Source organism: Anabrus simplex, chromosome 7 (genome assembly GCF_040414725.1).
Source record: "Anabrus simplex isolate iqAnaSimp1 chromosome 7, ASM4041472v1, whole genome shotgun sequence".
Classification (NCBI taxonomy): Eukaryota; Metazoa; Arthropoda; class Insecta; order Orthoptera; family Tettigoniidae; genus Anabrus; species Anabrus simplex.
In genome coordinates this window covers 224682640-224700144 of record NC_090271.1, presented here as the reverse complement: position 1 = coordinate 224700144, position 17505 = coordinate 224682640, and the positions used below count along the sequence as shown (strand labels likewise).

Below are 17505 nucleotides of genomic sequence, written 5' to 3'. Positions count from 1 at the left end.
TTCCTAGCCTTTTCTTAAATGATTTCAATGAGATTGGAAATTTATTGAACACCTCCCTTGGTAAGTTATTCCAATCCCTGGAAGGTGCACTAGAATGTCTTCAGTAAACCGAGGAGATTGGTATGGAAGAGCTCTATGAAGAGTTCACAGTATTTTGAAGACATCCCTTTGGACATCATGGAACAAGGTAAAGTTGCTTTGCAGAAATGAGTAAAAGTAATTTTAAAAATATGAGAATGTCATGTCAAAAATTCTACAATGATAAAATCTGATGCTGACATTTTAAAGGCAACATAGTCCAACAGCAAATACACCTGGAAGAAGTAAAAAATTTAGTCTTCTTCTCAAATCCACAGTGCCTATTATTTCCAAAGAAAGTCCCATATTTTCATTGAAAATTTCCCTTACTCCATTTGACCAAAAGTGGGAAACCTAGAGGTGAAATATAAGCACACTGGACAAAAAATTAGTCACCCTAGTGCGCATGCACAGATGGATTATTAAGCCTGTGCAGATAGCGCAGCAAACAAGTCCCATGCTCAACCGCGTGTGCAGTGTCTCTATGTGAGCTTAAGGCAGTAGTGATCAGTGAGACATTGATATTTCAAGGATGAGACTGAAACAGATCAATGAAAGTAGCTCATACCAAAAGACATAATGCACAGTAAACCCTAAGTCTTGCCAGCAAAGGCACATAATTATGTGTATGAATCAAACTTAAATTGATAGTGTAACAATGGCTACTTCCTACTCTGTTCTAGCTGTGGGATGTTAGACTGGTGAGCTGTTAAATATTACATCCAAATACATTCAGGTAATTAGTTCCCAGAAAAATAAGAGAAAGGAAAATGTATTCTAATTTGCAGAGTTCCTTTACTATTTTAGTGGCATATTTTGGTGGAAGACACTGATGAATGTTATCCCTAAACAAGGAATTTCTTTTCTACCATAATTTATGCTACTCTGAGAGTGTAATTTTGAAGCAATTGGTCATTGACTATCCCATAAATCAGATTCTAGGTGAAGTACAGTATGCATTTAATTGTTAATAATTTTAAGAAAAGAATAGGAAGATGTAGCAGGCTTCCTTTGGTACAGGCCTAGATTTAGGAAGCTAAGCACAATAGGCAGAACACATTTTAGTGCAGATGTATGATTGATAGCCAATCTTTGAATACATTCAGAGCTAATAACAGTAATTTTGAACTGTTGACACCAAAACTTCCAAGAATGTTAGTCATAAAGTTTGGAATCGCTCCCCTTGCTCCAAAAAAGTAATCCAATGACCTAGTTAGCCATTTCATGCCTCCCTTTCACAGTATAATATTTTTCCATTAGAAAGATACTACTGTATGTAACTGATGCTGCACAGTGTAACTTGGTAACTCATTTCATTTCACTATTGATGATGATCATTTTCATTGGATGACTCTATGGTGACAATAGATGTTTACATTGGAAGATATGAAAATGTTGTAACTAATATGAAATACTAACAGCATGCCTTGTATCATGTGATGCCCTCTTAGCAAGCTATCAAACCATCGCCAAGCCGTTCTGGCTGGAAGCGAGTCCTCTCCGCAGCACGTAAGCGTGCAGCAATTGCCTGTTTGCGGAGCGAACCTCTCTACACACTGCGCAGGTATACAGAACTGGTTTTGTAAAGGTTTACATGTTCTTTTAACTTTCTTGCCATTTAATGGAAAAATCATTTAATTTTAATGCAAACATTACAAGTCATAATTCTTGTAACCCAGATATGAATATTGCTTGATCCTTGGAACTCCTGCACTCAAGGACTACTTGAAGGAAACTCTAGATATAGTCTGACATGGCAATCTTTTGGTAACAATTCTCTGACCTGTATTCCTTACTAAATTTTCACTTACGCCCTTGATTATCACAATCATCATCATGAACCATTTCCAGTTAGCTGGGTACAGTATATGAGTACTTTCCATCTCATTGTATCCCTATAATTTGGATTTTGTGTAAAACTGGACATCCAGGGGCTAATGATCATGCAATCACAGTTGCTTGCTTCTTTTGTCTTTAACGGTTAGAGCACTATCTTTCTGAGCCCAAGTTAGCATGTTTGATCCAGCTCAGTCTAGTGGTATTTGAAGGTGCTCAAATGCATCATCAGTGGGTTGGTAAATTTACCAGCACGTAAAGGTGCTCCTGTGGAACAAAATTTCAATACTGTAATGTACTAAAAACTGTAAAAATGTGGGATATAAAACCAATAACAATATTATCATCTTTTGTCTTGCCCAAAGACTCTATAAATATTTCATTCTTTGCAACATTCTTATAGGATCCATCATTTTATGAATGGATATAAGAAATGAGAGGTTTTTTCCTTTTAGTACCAGTACTAATATTAAAATTCATAAAATTCCCTATATCTCAGTTTATCCTTGAGTAACAGTACCAATATTTTTCTCCTTCTTCCATTCTCCATGTCTAGTGATTGTCTAAGTAAGTTATTTTTATCTCAATTTTCATGTTCAGCTTTTCTATATCATCATACTCTACACATTGCTGTTTAATGAATGTGTTACAACTCAGTGATTCAGTAACTAGCTGCTGCTATCTTGGTCATTATGCGTGAGATTTTCGAAATGAGATGTCATGTCTACCACGTAAGGCACAATATCAAGATTTAAAATCACATATAAATAAAGTTTGCTATTTTGGATTGATGTTTTTAAATGGAAGAATATATTGTATAATAACAACTCAAATTAAAATTTCTTCCCGTTTTCAAGGTGTTGATTAAGAATTTATTAACTTTTCTGTTATTTAGACATCGAGCTATCAACATCTTTATTCGTACCTATCATGAGCTGTGGCTTCAGGAAGAGAATGTGGGTCAGGAAGTCATGATAGAAGATCTCACTGTAAGTTTCATTTTATTACACCTATCTAATACACCCACTTCAAATGAACACATAAATAGTATATAAATATACATAATTATTTTAATTACAATCAGGGCTTTTCTTAAATATTCATGCATTCATTCTCATTTCATTATGCCAGAAGATCTAAATATACTATTCTCATTCTTTTACTTTTGACAAGCAGATAATATTAACAATAAAGTGGAATAAGCCACATACAGTATACTGTATGTTTGTAGAAGACTTTTTGTTTCAAATATTAATAAGGATACAGACTGTTTCCATGTTTTTGAAAGAGTTATCATTCTAAACAAGGTAGCAAAGAATACTTACAGTTTGATAATCAGTACTTTATGAAAGTAATGTAAATAAAATATGAAAAGTAAAACATAATTAAGTGAAGGACTGAAATGTCTCAACATATATGTTGAAATGAAAATTAAAGCAAAGATGAAAAAAGAGTTTGAAAATACTCTAATTTTCACAATAACTTTCAAATAAGGCTCATCACTCTAGTTTTGCCATCTTCACAAGTTTGGTCCTTACTTGTTATAGAATTTTTTGCGTGTCTTTACTCTTTGTTGAAGTTGTTGTAATAACCGTAGCAGTCAAGAGATTTTATCCCTTCATTATTTGTATCACTATCCAATGGGTCTGTTTTATACACCATTACTATCACTACACTTGCTGCTCCCAAACTTTAACTTTTTAGTTGGAGGAGAAGAAGAGAAAAATTGTTATTTTTCTATTCATTGCATAAAACTGGTGGAACGTCTATGAAGCACGCTAACCTCGCTTACCCACTTTGCAAAAATGCAAGTCTACTTGCATACAGAATATTTGCATGTATGCTAATTCACATAAATGTTAAAAGTTCCATATCTGGACACTGTTATAACTTCCAACCGACTGTTAAATCTATTTGAATACAATAGTTCAGTCTTCAAGGTTCAGCATCAACAACACAAGATGACAGCACTAGAATGGATGAACTGAAGACGATCCTTGATTTGCGTTGTCAATTGTTATAACTGAGGATTTAAAATGGAGGGAGTCTCCGTTTTGAAATACTATACTACCAAATATATTTAAGGCTCATTAGAATCCTAAAAGTGTACAGAAAAACATTGCAAACCATTCCAGATGGAAGAAAAGCCCTGATTATAATATATAAGCACATATTTGGCAAAGTTCTGTGTCTTGTTTCTATTTCATTTTTGATCTGCCAACATATCACTTACCATCAGTTTCTGATGAACTTCTGCTCCGTTGTCACACTGAACACCTGACTTCAGCTGTAATGTAGGATAAGAGAGGGTTTGAAGAAAACTTAAGTGCATAGTCCAACACAGATATCCATATCCTTTATCACAGCCACACAGATTTTGTATGCTCCCACATCATACCTATGTAATAATAATAATAGCAATGGGAATAATAGCATCTCAAAATCTTAAAAGATTTGCACCATTTGAATACCTATAAAATTGAAGAAATTCAGGGATTTGCCATACTTAATTAAAATTGTGAAGTAAAGATAGCACAACTCTTTTTTGTGACTCAATAAGTAATCCTTCACCTAGTTTCTAAAAAATTATTTAAATGTGTGATGGTTATGATGACATTATAGTAACTGTTGATGTTGTTATTATTGTCTAATTTATTTATTTATGTACTTCTTCAGCAATCATTTGAAGATGCAGAATTGAAGAAACATGATGAGGAAGAGGAGGAAGGCAAACCAGATCCTTTGAACCAGCTCGTAACAACATTCTGTCGTGGGGCTATGACTGAACGTAGTGGAGCTCTCCAAGAGGATCCTCTCTACATGTCCTATGCTGAAATTGTGGCCAAGTGAGTCTTCCATTCCATATTGAAATGCAGCCTTCAGAGTGATACACAATCCTTACAGGCTCTAGGATTCAGTGTATGGAAACGTACCATTACCATGTTGTAGTAAATAAATAAGAAATACATATGTACAGTATTTATAAAAGTAACATCTCTGTAAGGTCAAAGAGTATTATATTAATATTAATTATGATTCAAATGAAAGGGATAGTTCAAGATGATTTGTATAGTAAACAACCTGACAAGGGACAGGATTGCTGATAATAATTACCCAAGGGAAAGTTTCATTCTAGATATGAATTCCTAATCAAAACTCAGTATATAAGGCCCCACTATGAACCTTGAGGAGTTTTTAATAGGAATTGTATATCATCGTTCACAAAATTACAAGAAGAGATGCATTGCTACCTTCATAGATTTCTCATTGATCCAAGTTCATATGGTTGTTTTTCTCAGCTCTTGATAAGCTCATTTGTGCTTCTTGGCTTCATCATAGGAGCAAGGGGATGAGTGGATACAAAATGCTAAGTGTTTTTCTATTCCTGGAACTGTAGTTGAAAAATGATGGTGATGATAATGATATTGTTGAGTTTATTGATGAAGCCATTAATGTGCGTTTCCTTTTGTATATATTTGGTTACCTTTATTCATTTCCTTATCTGTGGCAGATCCTGTGGTGAAGAGGAAGAGGAAGGTGAGGAAGAGGGAGATGAAGAAGGTGGTGCTTCTATCCATGTGAGTACACAAAATGACATCATTTTAATTTATATTTATATAACCCTTATAATAATAATAATAATAATAATAATAATAATAATAATAATAATAATAATAATAATAATAATAATAATAATAATAATAATAATAATAATAATAATAATAATAATAATAATAATAATAATAATAATAACACGAGGGGTGTTTGAAAAGTCTGTGCAAAAATAAAAACTACTTACGTGTTTGGGGTAAACCTTTTTTATTTTTCGACATAGTCTCCTTTGAGGCTTATACACTTCATCCAACGATGTTCTAGTTTGTTGATTCCTTCTGAATAATAGGATTTGTCCAAGTCTGCAAAATATCCATTAGTGTTTGCAATCACCTCCTCGTTTGAATAAAATCTTTGTCCCGCCAGCCATTTCTTCAAACTGGGGAACAAATAGTAGTCCGAGGGAGCCAAGTCTGGAGAGTAGGTGGGGTGTGAAACGAGTTGGAATCCTATTTCCATTAATTTTGCAACCACAACTGCTGAGGTGTGTACTGGTGCGTTGTCGTGATGGAAAAAGACAATCGCGAGCGTTTTTCTTGCAGTTCGGTTTTCAAATGGTCCAATAATGATGAATAATATGCATCTGTAATAGTTTTACCCTTTTCCAGATAGTCAATGGGGATTATCTCTTGCGAATCCCAAAAGACAGTCGCCATAACCTTTCCAGCCGAAGGAACGGTCTTCGCCTTTTTTGGTGCAGATTCCCCCTTGGTAACCCATTGTTTAGATTGTTGTTTGCTCTCAAGAGTATAGTAATGTATCTATGTTTCATCCACAGTGACGAAACGACGCTTAAAATCCTCCGGATTCTTCTGAAACAACTGCAAACCATCCTTGAAACACTTCACACGATTCCGTTTTTGGTCAAGCGTGAGCAATCGCGACACCCATCTTGCAGATGGCTTTCTCATGTCTAAATGTTTATGCAAAATATTATGTACCCATTCAGTCAAGATGCCCACAGCACTAGCAATCTCATGCACCTTAACTCTTCTGTCATCCATCACCATATCATGGATTTGATCAACGATTTCTGGATTCATAACCTCCACAGGTCATCCAGAACGTTCAGCGTCACTTGTGCCCATATGGCCAGTCCGAAAATTTTGTGAAACCACTTATAAACTATTCTAATCGAAGGTGCAGAGTCACAGTAATGTTTATCAAGCTTCTCTTTAGTGCCCTGAGGCGTTTTGCCTTTCATAAAGTAATGTTTAATCACCACACAAAATTCTTTTACATCCATTTCTTGAAAATCACTCGACTTCTTTGATTCACACGAATGCCAAACACAAAGAAATAAACTAATATGGCTGAAACTTGGTGTGCGTTCATTCAAGGGATGCTACTAACTAAACATGACCTTGATACACGCCGGTGATGCCTTCTCTTGGACTTTGCACGGACTTTTCAAACCACCTTTGTAATAATAATAATAATAATAATAATAATAATAATAATAATAATAATAATAATAATAATAATAATAAATTGTGAATTATGGTCTCATAGTAGAAAATAGTAACTCCTAAATATTTCCAAAGAATTGTTGGTAACAAAGAGCATGATAATTAATTCAAGAATGGCATTCAGGATATGTGACTAACAAGTAAAATAGATGTTGATGGATTTATAAGAAATTGCTGTTGTTACTTATTCATGGACTAATGTAGGAAATGTGTGTGCACAGGGAGCAGATGGACAGCAAAAAATTTCTGTGTAAGCATTTAAAAGTCCAAAATTTTTTGTTATGAGTCACTGCTCTCCATTTATTTTTTCCGGATATATATATTTTGCTAGAGCCTCCATGGCTCAGGCAGCAACACTCCGGCCTCTCACTGCTGGGTTCAGTGGTTCAAATCCCTGTCACTCCATGTGAGATTTGTGCTGGACAAAGCAGAGGCAGGACAGGTTTTTCTCCAGGTACTCCGGTTTTTGCTGTCATCTTCTGTTCTGGCAACACCCTCCAATATCATTTCATTTCATCTGCCAGTCATTAATCATTGCCCCAGGGGAAGTGCGACAGGCTTTAGCTGCTGGCACAATTCCTATCCTCGCCGCTAGATGGGGGCTTAATTAATTCCATTCTTGACCCGGTCAAATGACTGCAAACAGGCTGCAGATTTCATTTGTATATTTTGCTGTTGTTAGCTTTCTTCATGTAGGAAATATTCTATCAGATCTGAAATTATTCACTCTTGGGTTCACACATTATTTACAGTCTTTTTCATAACAAACTTCATAAGTAGTATAGCTCAATTTTTATCAGAGAAAGTTACTTAAACTGGAATACTGTAATTACATTCATGGACTAGAATCATAGCCACCATAAAGTGTTTTATTTTTCCACACCTCGATCTTTCAAATTAGCTACCCTTAACTACACCTCTGCTACTGCTGGTATAACTCCTAAAAGCAACTTTACTTAGCTTGGTTTGGAATTGCATATGGGATCTTCTTCACACATTACATAATTACATCATTCATATTCTCAAAATAAAGAACCTTTTCTTATTATGGAAGACTATGGAGAGTATGATAATGCAGTTATTTAATGTTAAGTCAGCTCCTGTTGGAGAACAAAACAATGCACAGACACATTTTGTTAAGTTTCAGCCAACTTTCTTCTCTCCCATATAATTTGTTATTTGCAGAAAATAAAACTACAGTGTCATTACAAATCTTTAATGTAATATAATGGTTGTAGCTCTTTGAATAAACTTTATGTATGATCAGAAAGAATTTGAACATCACCAATTCTTTTCCAGCAACTCTGTTCTTTGTGTGGTGACTATGGAGATTTCCATGCAACTGATTCTTGTAATACTATGTTTCCCACTTGATGGTAATGAAAACTGTGTAGGAGGTTTCTGCCTTAAATATATGCTTAATGAACTCTGATGTTTAGATATATCCAAATTTTCATACCATATTTAAATTTATATGTTTAACTGGATAGCTGGATTTGATCCAAAGTGTGAAGTATGATTTCCGATGATCAGATTACTTCAGGATTCAGTCATGTATTCAACTGTTTAGTAATAAATTTAAAATCAATTAATGGATAGAAAATCACTATATTCAGTGCCCTGGTCTTTCTTCATATTAGAATAGTAAGTGCATGTCTGAATTATTTTGTATATATTCCTTGTGGAGACTAAAAGATCTGCTTGTAATTTTAAAGAGAACAATGGATAAATTAATGGTATGTATATTCTAGCTTGCTAACTTTTTTAATAATAGTTACATAAGTGTTTGAGTGTACAGATGCATGTAGAACTCTTTCCTCTGTGATTTTACAAGCTTTGCCTGATATTCTCAACATAATGATGTCTTTAAACATTTAATGGTTGTAGAAGAGATGTTATGGTATTTACTCATAATGATGGGTTTTAGATGTAGTTTTTTTTTTAACCATGAATTACTCCATTTTAGGTACTCGAGTTTCAACTTTATTCAAAGTCATCTTCAGCTTATAAATCAACAGAAACAACATGCTAAGTTTTGTTACACAAATACAGGCTCTGTAGATTAGTCTTACAACTAAATTGCATAGAAATAGCAAACATAAAATAAGACATATTAAAAAAACACTGGACAAATCTTCTGTAGTATGAACTTAAGACATCAACGCAAGTTAGACGAATGAGAATCGGGTAGCGAAAATAAGTTAAAGGGTGGAACTGTACGATTTATCACACTACGGAAAGTAGATAACTTGAATTGGAAGGGGTAGTATGAATTATATAAAAGACAAAGACAAAGTCATCTCTGTACAGGCCATGAAGGCCCTTGGAGGAGTGGAAGGTAAAGGCTTCCACCACTGCTAACCGCGGCACGTGATGGGGTAGAGTGGTTAGCTCTACGCCCGACCGCCTTTGCCCCCAGGAATTAACCTGGTACTCATTTTTGGTGTAGGCTGGGTGAACCTCAGGGCCATATGAACCTCCGGAAGTGGAAATCTCATTTCTTAAATTTTGCGACTTCCTGATGGGGATTCGATCTCACGTCCTTCCACCTCGGCCAGGCAGTCCCTAGTATGAATTATATGGAATTATTAAATATGTAGAAGTGGTTTTCTTGTAGATGCTAGAGATGTGAACGTTTAGAGAGTGGTTAAAAGTTAAATCAAGAAAATTTAATTTGAAATTGCTTTCTGTTTCAAGAGTGAACTGCAAGAAAAATTGACAGGAATCAAGTAACTGAAGTAGTTTCTCAAGTTGACAGTTGGTACCTTTATACAAGCATATTATATCATCATAATGATATGTGGTATTCCAGGCTGTGAAAGCATAAATGAATCATAGTTGTATATACAGTGGAACCTCGATTCTCCATTTTTGGAGGGACCCCGGAAAGAAACGCACAACACGGGAAAACGGAAAATCCGGGAACGAATGAACCATCAACAATTTGGCTAAACATCACAAAAATGAAATATGTATGCTTATAATCTTACAAACACCCCTAAACCAAACCAAACTACAGCCCCAATGGGCCTTCCACTACCAAGCGACCGCTGTTCGGTCCGAAGGCCTGCAGATTACGAGGTGACGCATGGTCAATGTGACGAATCCTCTTGGTCGTTATTCCTGGCTCTTTAGACCGGGGTCGCCATCTCGCCATCTCACCATTAAACAGCTCCTCAGTTAAAGGTAATCGTGGAATGAGTGAACCTGGAAATAGCCCTCATATCCAGGTAAAAATGCCTGACCTGGCTGGGAATCGAACCTGGGCCCTCCGGGTGAGAGGCAGGCAAGTTAGATCGCGAGGCCGGCTTCAGACATTAATTACCAGTATGCGGCTTTAAAATCTCGAAACTTTACATTCAGTTTTACCGGGAAAACTTTGTCAGTTCCCTCTGAAAACTTCTTTCAGTTCAGCACCTTTGATCAGCCAAACTTCGAAAAATCAAATACTCGTAATGCCAAGCCAAATAGCAATCGACCACAAGTAGTCTTTAATTCTCTAATCTAATAAAATAAAGCACATTAGATACCAAAGCATCCAACATAATGGCGAAATCCTTTTTTTTTTTCTTCCATTGTAATTTTGTCACCAGTATACTGTTCGTAGTCAGTTTATGGAAATCTTACACTGCGTAAATTAGGTCTACATCGACTTTTAAAAGTTATGTTGAACTCGAGAATATGGTTTCGAATGCAAGTATCGATCATCAAGTTCTTGAATGCATTATATACATTTCTGCCCATCACTAATCACAATCAAATTGGAAAGAGAAAAAAATATAACACTTCCAAAATTATGATTATTCACGACCTTGACTCAGCTGGAAAGCGCGCTCACTGCACAAGTCGGTACAACTGCAAAATGATACAAAGTTTTTTAATGTAACGTGCGCAAAAAGATGACTGCAGTTTTTATAACATTTTAACACAAAAACGTGAAATTCCCAGTCGTATATTAGGACCAAACAATAATAGGCAATCCCAAAACCTCCCATGACTATGTACAGTATGTAAGGTGCAACATCTGTTCTGGTCTCGATAACATGATCGTATTATATGGTGTTGATTCCCATAGGAAACATGAAATATTTGTCCTGAATGAGTAAATTTATAATACCAGTATAATGGTCCTTTATTGGACATTATACATTTTCCAGCTAACTCATTCTTGGTTGCCTGCGTTTTGCCCTCATGTACTAAGTTGGGCTCATTTACTCATTCAGGACAAATATTTCATGTTCCCTATGGGAATCGACACCATATCATCTGATGGCCAGGCAGGCATCAATTTTTGGAAGTGAGACATCGTCTCTCATAGTGCAGTGGCACTGCTGGTGGTTTCAAGTAGCCTATGCAGTGGCCTCCACGGTATGCACTAGCCTTGCATCTTGGTAGGTGTGCTAAGGACCAACTGATGAGCCCAACTTAGCACATGAGGGCAAAACGCAGGCAACCAAGAATGAGTTAGCTGGAAAATTTATAATGTCCAATAACGGACCATTATATTGGTATTATAACATGATCGTATACGATAATATTAAAATACCAAATTTGTGTTACTTAAGAAGGAGCAGTTTTGAATTCTGCCTGAAAGCCCAGTGACTATACAGTGCCTTAAGGGAAGTGCCGAAAACCTGTTTGATGATATTCTCGAAAAAAGTAAAAAAAAAAAAAAAAAAATAAACCAAAAAAAAAAAAACATGTAACCCTGGACATAATGTACAGTAGACGTTTTGCAAGTACAAACATTTGGCGAAACTCGTTCTGTTTTCAAGTAGAGCTGCTGAAATGCGCTCCATCTCCTTCCAGTTGTTGTGGACACTCTCTGCTTTATGATTTCCGAAGATTCTCTAAACAATACCACCCGAATTTGATGCTAAGATGGTCTCTAATGAAAATTCACTGCCGATCGCTTTTCCAGTATGGTACAGTACTTCCTCAAATTACCGCAATGACGGGACGTTAACACCAAGATCCATAAGTATGCCATAGCCGTCCTTTCATGAGATACAGTTTCTTGAAAAATGCGTGATCGAGGATTAAGCGTTGATGGGACTGACATTTCTGGAGGGTTGATCCGGGAAATCGTTTCTTCGAGGAACGGATAATGCAGGATTTTTACAATGTGATTTAATTAGGATGCTCGCGAGACTACATCATTTGAATGAATAATGCGGCAAAATATAGTTTCCAGGAACGTATAATCGAGGTTGTACTGTATTTTTGTATTCCTTGATCTACTATCTAGTTTAGTTTATTTATGAAACTTATGAAACTTCAAAACAGTTGCTTTTTATTATTGTATATGGGATACCAATCCCACATTATTTGGTTGCAAATATGACTATCTTTATAGAGAGAAAATATAATATCTCAGCCTCCTTTTTCACAGTGTGTGAGAAAAGGACTTCATGTTTCATGAATTATTTTTTTCATGAATTGTTTACATAAGGACAGCAAGACATGTTAAATCCAGAGATCAGATTGGGTTCAGAGGAAATTTAGGAACACATGAGGTGATACTAAAGCAGATGAAATAAAAATAGAGGAAGACAGTAGATCTGGGCTAGGTGGTAAGTGTCATGAAGCTGTAAACCTGTATTCAGGAGATGGCAGGTTTGACATGCTTGAAATCACATCTTGAAAGTTCAGATATGCTGACAACTGGGTACCAGCTGTGAGCCATGACTGCAATTACTGTAAGTGCAGCTAAGATGAAAGCTACTACCTTTCACCTTAATAACAGACTTGCCAACAAGGAAAATTTGGATTCATTTTGAGAACAGATTGTTTTTATATACGGTAATAGAAACCCTAAATATCTTGGGGTTGTTCTGTTCAGAACAGCTTCAAAGGAAATAAATCAGGAACAGCTGTCAAGATCTGAACCAGGAATAACATCTTACAAAATCTCTGTGGGACTACATGGGATCTGTCTGCTTTAACACTGAAAACTTCCATTCTGCTGTATATTGTGGCAGAATCCTGCCCCACAGCCTGGATTAATGGTACCCACACTAAGCTTGGTGACATTAAACTTAACCAGACACTGCACATTATCACAGAAACACTTAAGAGAACACCAACTTTCTGGCTACCCATCCTTGGCCATATAGGACCCTCATCTTGGCGATGTGAATGTGCTCTCATAAAGGAGTTCACGAAAATAATTGCTGACTCTGACCTTCTTGTTCATGAAGATCTCCCTACCATCAATAACAATAGGCATCGATTCTGCTACCCTCCACTACAAACTGCTCAAACTATGAGTAACATTGAAGTTATCATGGAAGACTAGTGCTACCCCAGAGCAAGTCAGGTTACCTTGTATCTCAGTCAGGCTACCAGGTTTTGAAGAACATCTGAGGATCTGTTCTGTCCTCAACAGAACACGGATAAACTGTGGAATATGTGCTGACTCTTAATTTAGATGGGGTTATGACGTCTTCACTCAGCTGTGATTGTGGTACTAAACATCAGATTGTTCAGCATATCATCTAGACATGTCCACTATGAGTGTTTTCAGGTGACCCTGAGGAATTTCTGCTGGCGACAAATGAATCTATCAAATGTATTGGCAACCTAGATGTCTGTTATCTTTCTGAGCACTGTTAAATGGACATAAACTTTATTAGTTTACTTTAAAATTACAAGTTTATAATGTGATGCTAGCCATATGCTAAAAATATATGGATAAATATGGTATTTATCAACAGCCTGTGCAGAACCAAAAACCAAAACCAAAGCCCATGGCAAAACAGCCCCTAAGGGCTTACCAAGCGACCATTGCTTAGCCTTCCAATTATAAAGTGTCATGTGGTCAGCATAACAAATCCTTCCGGCCGTTACTCTTGGCTTTCTAGACCAGGGCCGCCATCTCATCATCAGATAGCTCCTCAATTGTTATCATGTAGGCCGAGTGGACCTCGAACCAGTGCTCAGATCCAGGTAACAATCACTGGCCTGGCCAGGAATCGAACCCAGGGCTTCCAGGTAAGAGGCAGGCACACTACCCCTACATCATGGCACTGGCTAATCTGTAAAAGAATCTAATTAATAATAACAATAAGAATTTAATTAATAATCATCATCATCGCCATCATAATAATGGCGTGTGTAGATCTTGAAAAGGCATTTGATAATGTTGATTGGACCAAGCTATTTGAGATTCTGAAGGTGATCAGGATCAGATACCGAGAACGAAGAATTATCTACAATCTGTATAAAAATCAGTCTGCAGTGATAAGAATCGAGGGCTTTGAAAAGTGTTGGTATAAAAAAAGCAGTAAAGGAAATCAAAGAGGAATTTAGGAAGGGAATCACAATCCAACGAGAGGAAATCAAAACCCTGAGATTTGCTGATGATATTGTTATTTTATCTGAGACTGTAGAAGATCTAGAGAAATCACTGAATGGTATGGACAGAGTCTTGGGTGAAGAGTACAATATAAGAACAAATAAGTCCAAAACAAAAGTAATGGAGTGTAGTCTTACAAAGTCAGGTGATGCAGGTAATATTAGATTAGCAAATGATGTCTTAAAGGAAGGAAATGAATATTGTTACTTGGGTAGGAAAATAACTAACGATGGAAGAAGTAAGGAGGACATAAAATGCAGACTAGCACAAAGAAGGAAGGCCTTTAAAATTTGCTCACCTCAAACATTGATATAGGGGTTAAAAAGATGTTTTTGAAGACTTTCTTCTGGAGTATGGAAGTGAAACATGGACGATAACTAGCTCAGAAAGGAAAAGAATAGAAGCTTTTGAAATGTGGTGTTACAGAAGAAAGCTGCAGGTGAGATGGATAGATCGATCACGAATGAAGAGATACTGAATCGAGTTTGTGAGAGGAGATTGATTTAGCTAAATTTGATCAGAAGAAGAGATAGAATGATAGGACACAACTTAATTAAGACACCCAGGACTTGTGCAGTTGGTTATTGAGAGAAGTGTGGGCAATAAGAATGGTAGGGGTAGACCAAGGTATGAATTTGACAAGCGGATTAGAGCAGATGCAGGATGTAGTAATGTAGAAATTAAAATGTTAGCACAGGATAGGGTGCCATGGAAAGCTGCATCAAACCAGTCTATGGACAGATGACTCAAACACACACACACACACACACATGGTTTTATGTTCCATTTACTTCTTTTATGGTTCTTGGAGACACAGGTGCTAGAAATTTTGTCCCAGAAGGTGAATCTACTGACACAAGGCTTATGTATAAGAGCACCTTCAAATACCACTGGACTAATCCAAAATTGACTCTACTAACTTGGGCTCAGAAAGCCAGTGCTCTACCATCTGATCCACTCAACCTAGCACAGCAATAAGAAATTACCCAGAAAAAATGAGCCTGAATTGAAACATACCTCAACTCAAATATACAGGATGGCAAGTGAAATGTCATATACTGAAGTTGATATATGAAATGTTTAAACTGAGGTTCAGGAATTCACATTTTATAATAACTATCTTTAGTTTATGCATAATTTGGTATCTGTTAAGCATGATAGACATCAAAATTCATCCCAGATTTTGTTTTTAAGAAAATGTAGTAATAGAAGCAAGCAAAGTGCAGGGACTGGCTTATGAAGTATCACAATTCTGTCAAAATCTCCCCTGCATGTCTTAATTTTAGTCTTATTCTTTATTGAATGCATGGTTAATTTTCTGTGAAACTGTGCATGGATAGTTGTAATTTGAACTGTGATACAAGTTAGGGCCAACTTACAATATTTCAAAATGCATTCTGCTCTGCAGGTTTTCTGAATTCTCTTGTCTCTCATTGAGTATCTGTTCCCTGAGGACATTACTAAGCTATTTCTTGTGGGGTGGACAATTTTACAAACAGATGAATGGGGTGGCTATGGGAAGTCCACTTTCACCCATAGTGGCTAATTTCTTTATGGAGCATTTGGAGGAGGAGGCTATTGCTTCAGTGTCTGTCAAACATATGATTTGGTGGAGGTATGTTGATGATACATTTGTGGTCTGGACAGAAGGTCCTGAGACACTTCAGCTATTTCTAAACCACCTAAATGCAACATCCTTCAATTAAATTCACTTTGGAGATGGAGTCAGAGAGATGCCTTCCTTTCTTGGATGTTCTAGTAAGAAAGAAACCGGAGGGCTCCTTAGGACATACCATCTATCTTAAGCCTACCCACACAAATTGCTATTTCCATGCAGATTCTCACCACCATCCAGCACAAAAACAGGGCATTCTAACGATACTCACCAAGAGTGAGCCATCAAATATCCAGGAGGAGATGGACACACTATTTCCATGCAGATTCTCACCACCATCCAGCACAAAAACAGGGCATTCTAACAATACTCACCAAGAGTGAGCCATCAAATATCCAGGAGGAGATGGACACACTCGGACATGTTCAAGGGTAATGGTTGCAGTGATGTACAGATTCATGGAGCCTTGCATCCCAGAGGGACAACTAAGCAAGGCTCACAGAAAGAAGTGAAGGGAACTGCCTTCCTGCTTTATATTCACAATACCACAGATCGAATTGCCAAGGTCCTCTACAAGCACAATATAAACACCGTGTTTGTCAGCATCACAAAAATTGCTCGCAGTTTAGGTAAAACGAAGGACCAATTGTCCCCACTATTATACCCTGGGGTGTACAAAATTCTCTGTACTTGTGGCATGGTATACATTGGCCAAACCTGCCGGTCCATTGGCACCCATATCAAGGAACATGACTTTCATCGGGTCATGATGTTGTGTTCCAGGATATATGAGTTCTTACCCACACTAAACACTATAGGCCTAGGATTATACGGGAAGCTATGGACATACGTAGAAATCCTAACAATTTCAACAGGAACACTGGCTATTGACTAAGTAATACACGGTTGCCAACTATTAAGGATTTACATAGGTAGTTCTCTTTCCTGTCCTTTCACTATTGCTATTTCGCTTCAGTGTTTTTCAAATTCATACCTTGCTCATCACCAGATGTTTCGTTCCAGGCTTTTGTTAGTGTCATACCTTCATATGTATGTACACCTGTTATGCTCCCTCTCCCTCTCCCAGACTAACTCTGATGGTACCGTCCGCTGCCACTTGGTGACGAATGAACGTATCACTTCCTATTACTAATGGCTAAATTTCAAAACTTCATTACTGGAGAAGTCGTCCTCATGAACAATCAAGATTTTCTTCTGAAGATGCAGAGAAAAGTTCTCTGTGAAACGTACAGGATTTCATCTTATTTTCTTGACACGGCATAAGCTCAAAAAGCCTACATCATGACTACAATTACGGACCATGAAGTCATCAATGGTAACATATTACTGATTACTTGCATTTATCCAAAATTCAACAGTAAACAATATCTTGTACCAATTCTTAATATTCCATCTGCATAATGTTACTCTCATCTGGAAAATATTTCATATTTTTAGATGTAAAAGATGGTCCTCACTCTAGCCATCAAGAGTGAATACTGAAATCATGACATCTGTTTTAAATACCCAATGTCCTG

The 17505-nt window shown here is 36.7% G+C and overlaps 1 protein-coding gene across 1 annotated transcript in view; it reads left to right on the top strand.

Moving 5' to 3' along the window:
* RyR (Ryanodine receptor) overlaps positions 1-17505 on the top strand; it is a 623761-nt gene that overhangs the window by 500765 nt on the left and 105491 nt on the right. Inside the window, exons 77-79 of the mRNA XM_067151578.2 lie at positions 2810-2903; positions 4591-4760; positions 5426-5492. Coding sequence (XP_067007679.2) covers positions 2810-2903; positions 4591-4760; positions 5426-5492 — 331 coding nt within the window. The remainder of the gene's footprint in view (positions 1-2809; positions 2904-4590; positions 4761-5425; positions 5493-17505) is intronic.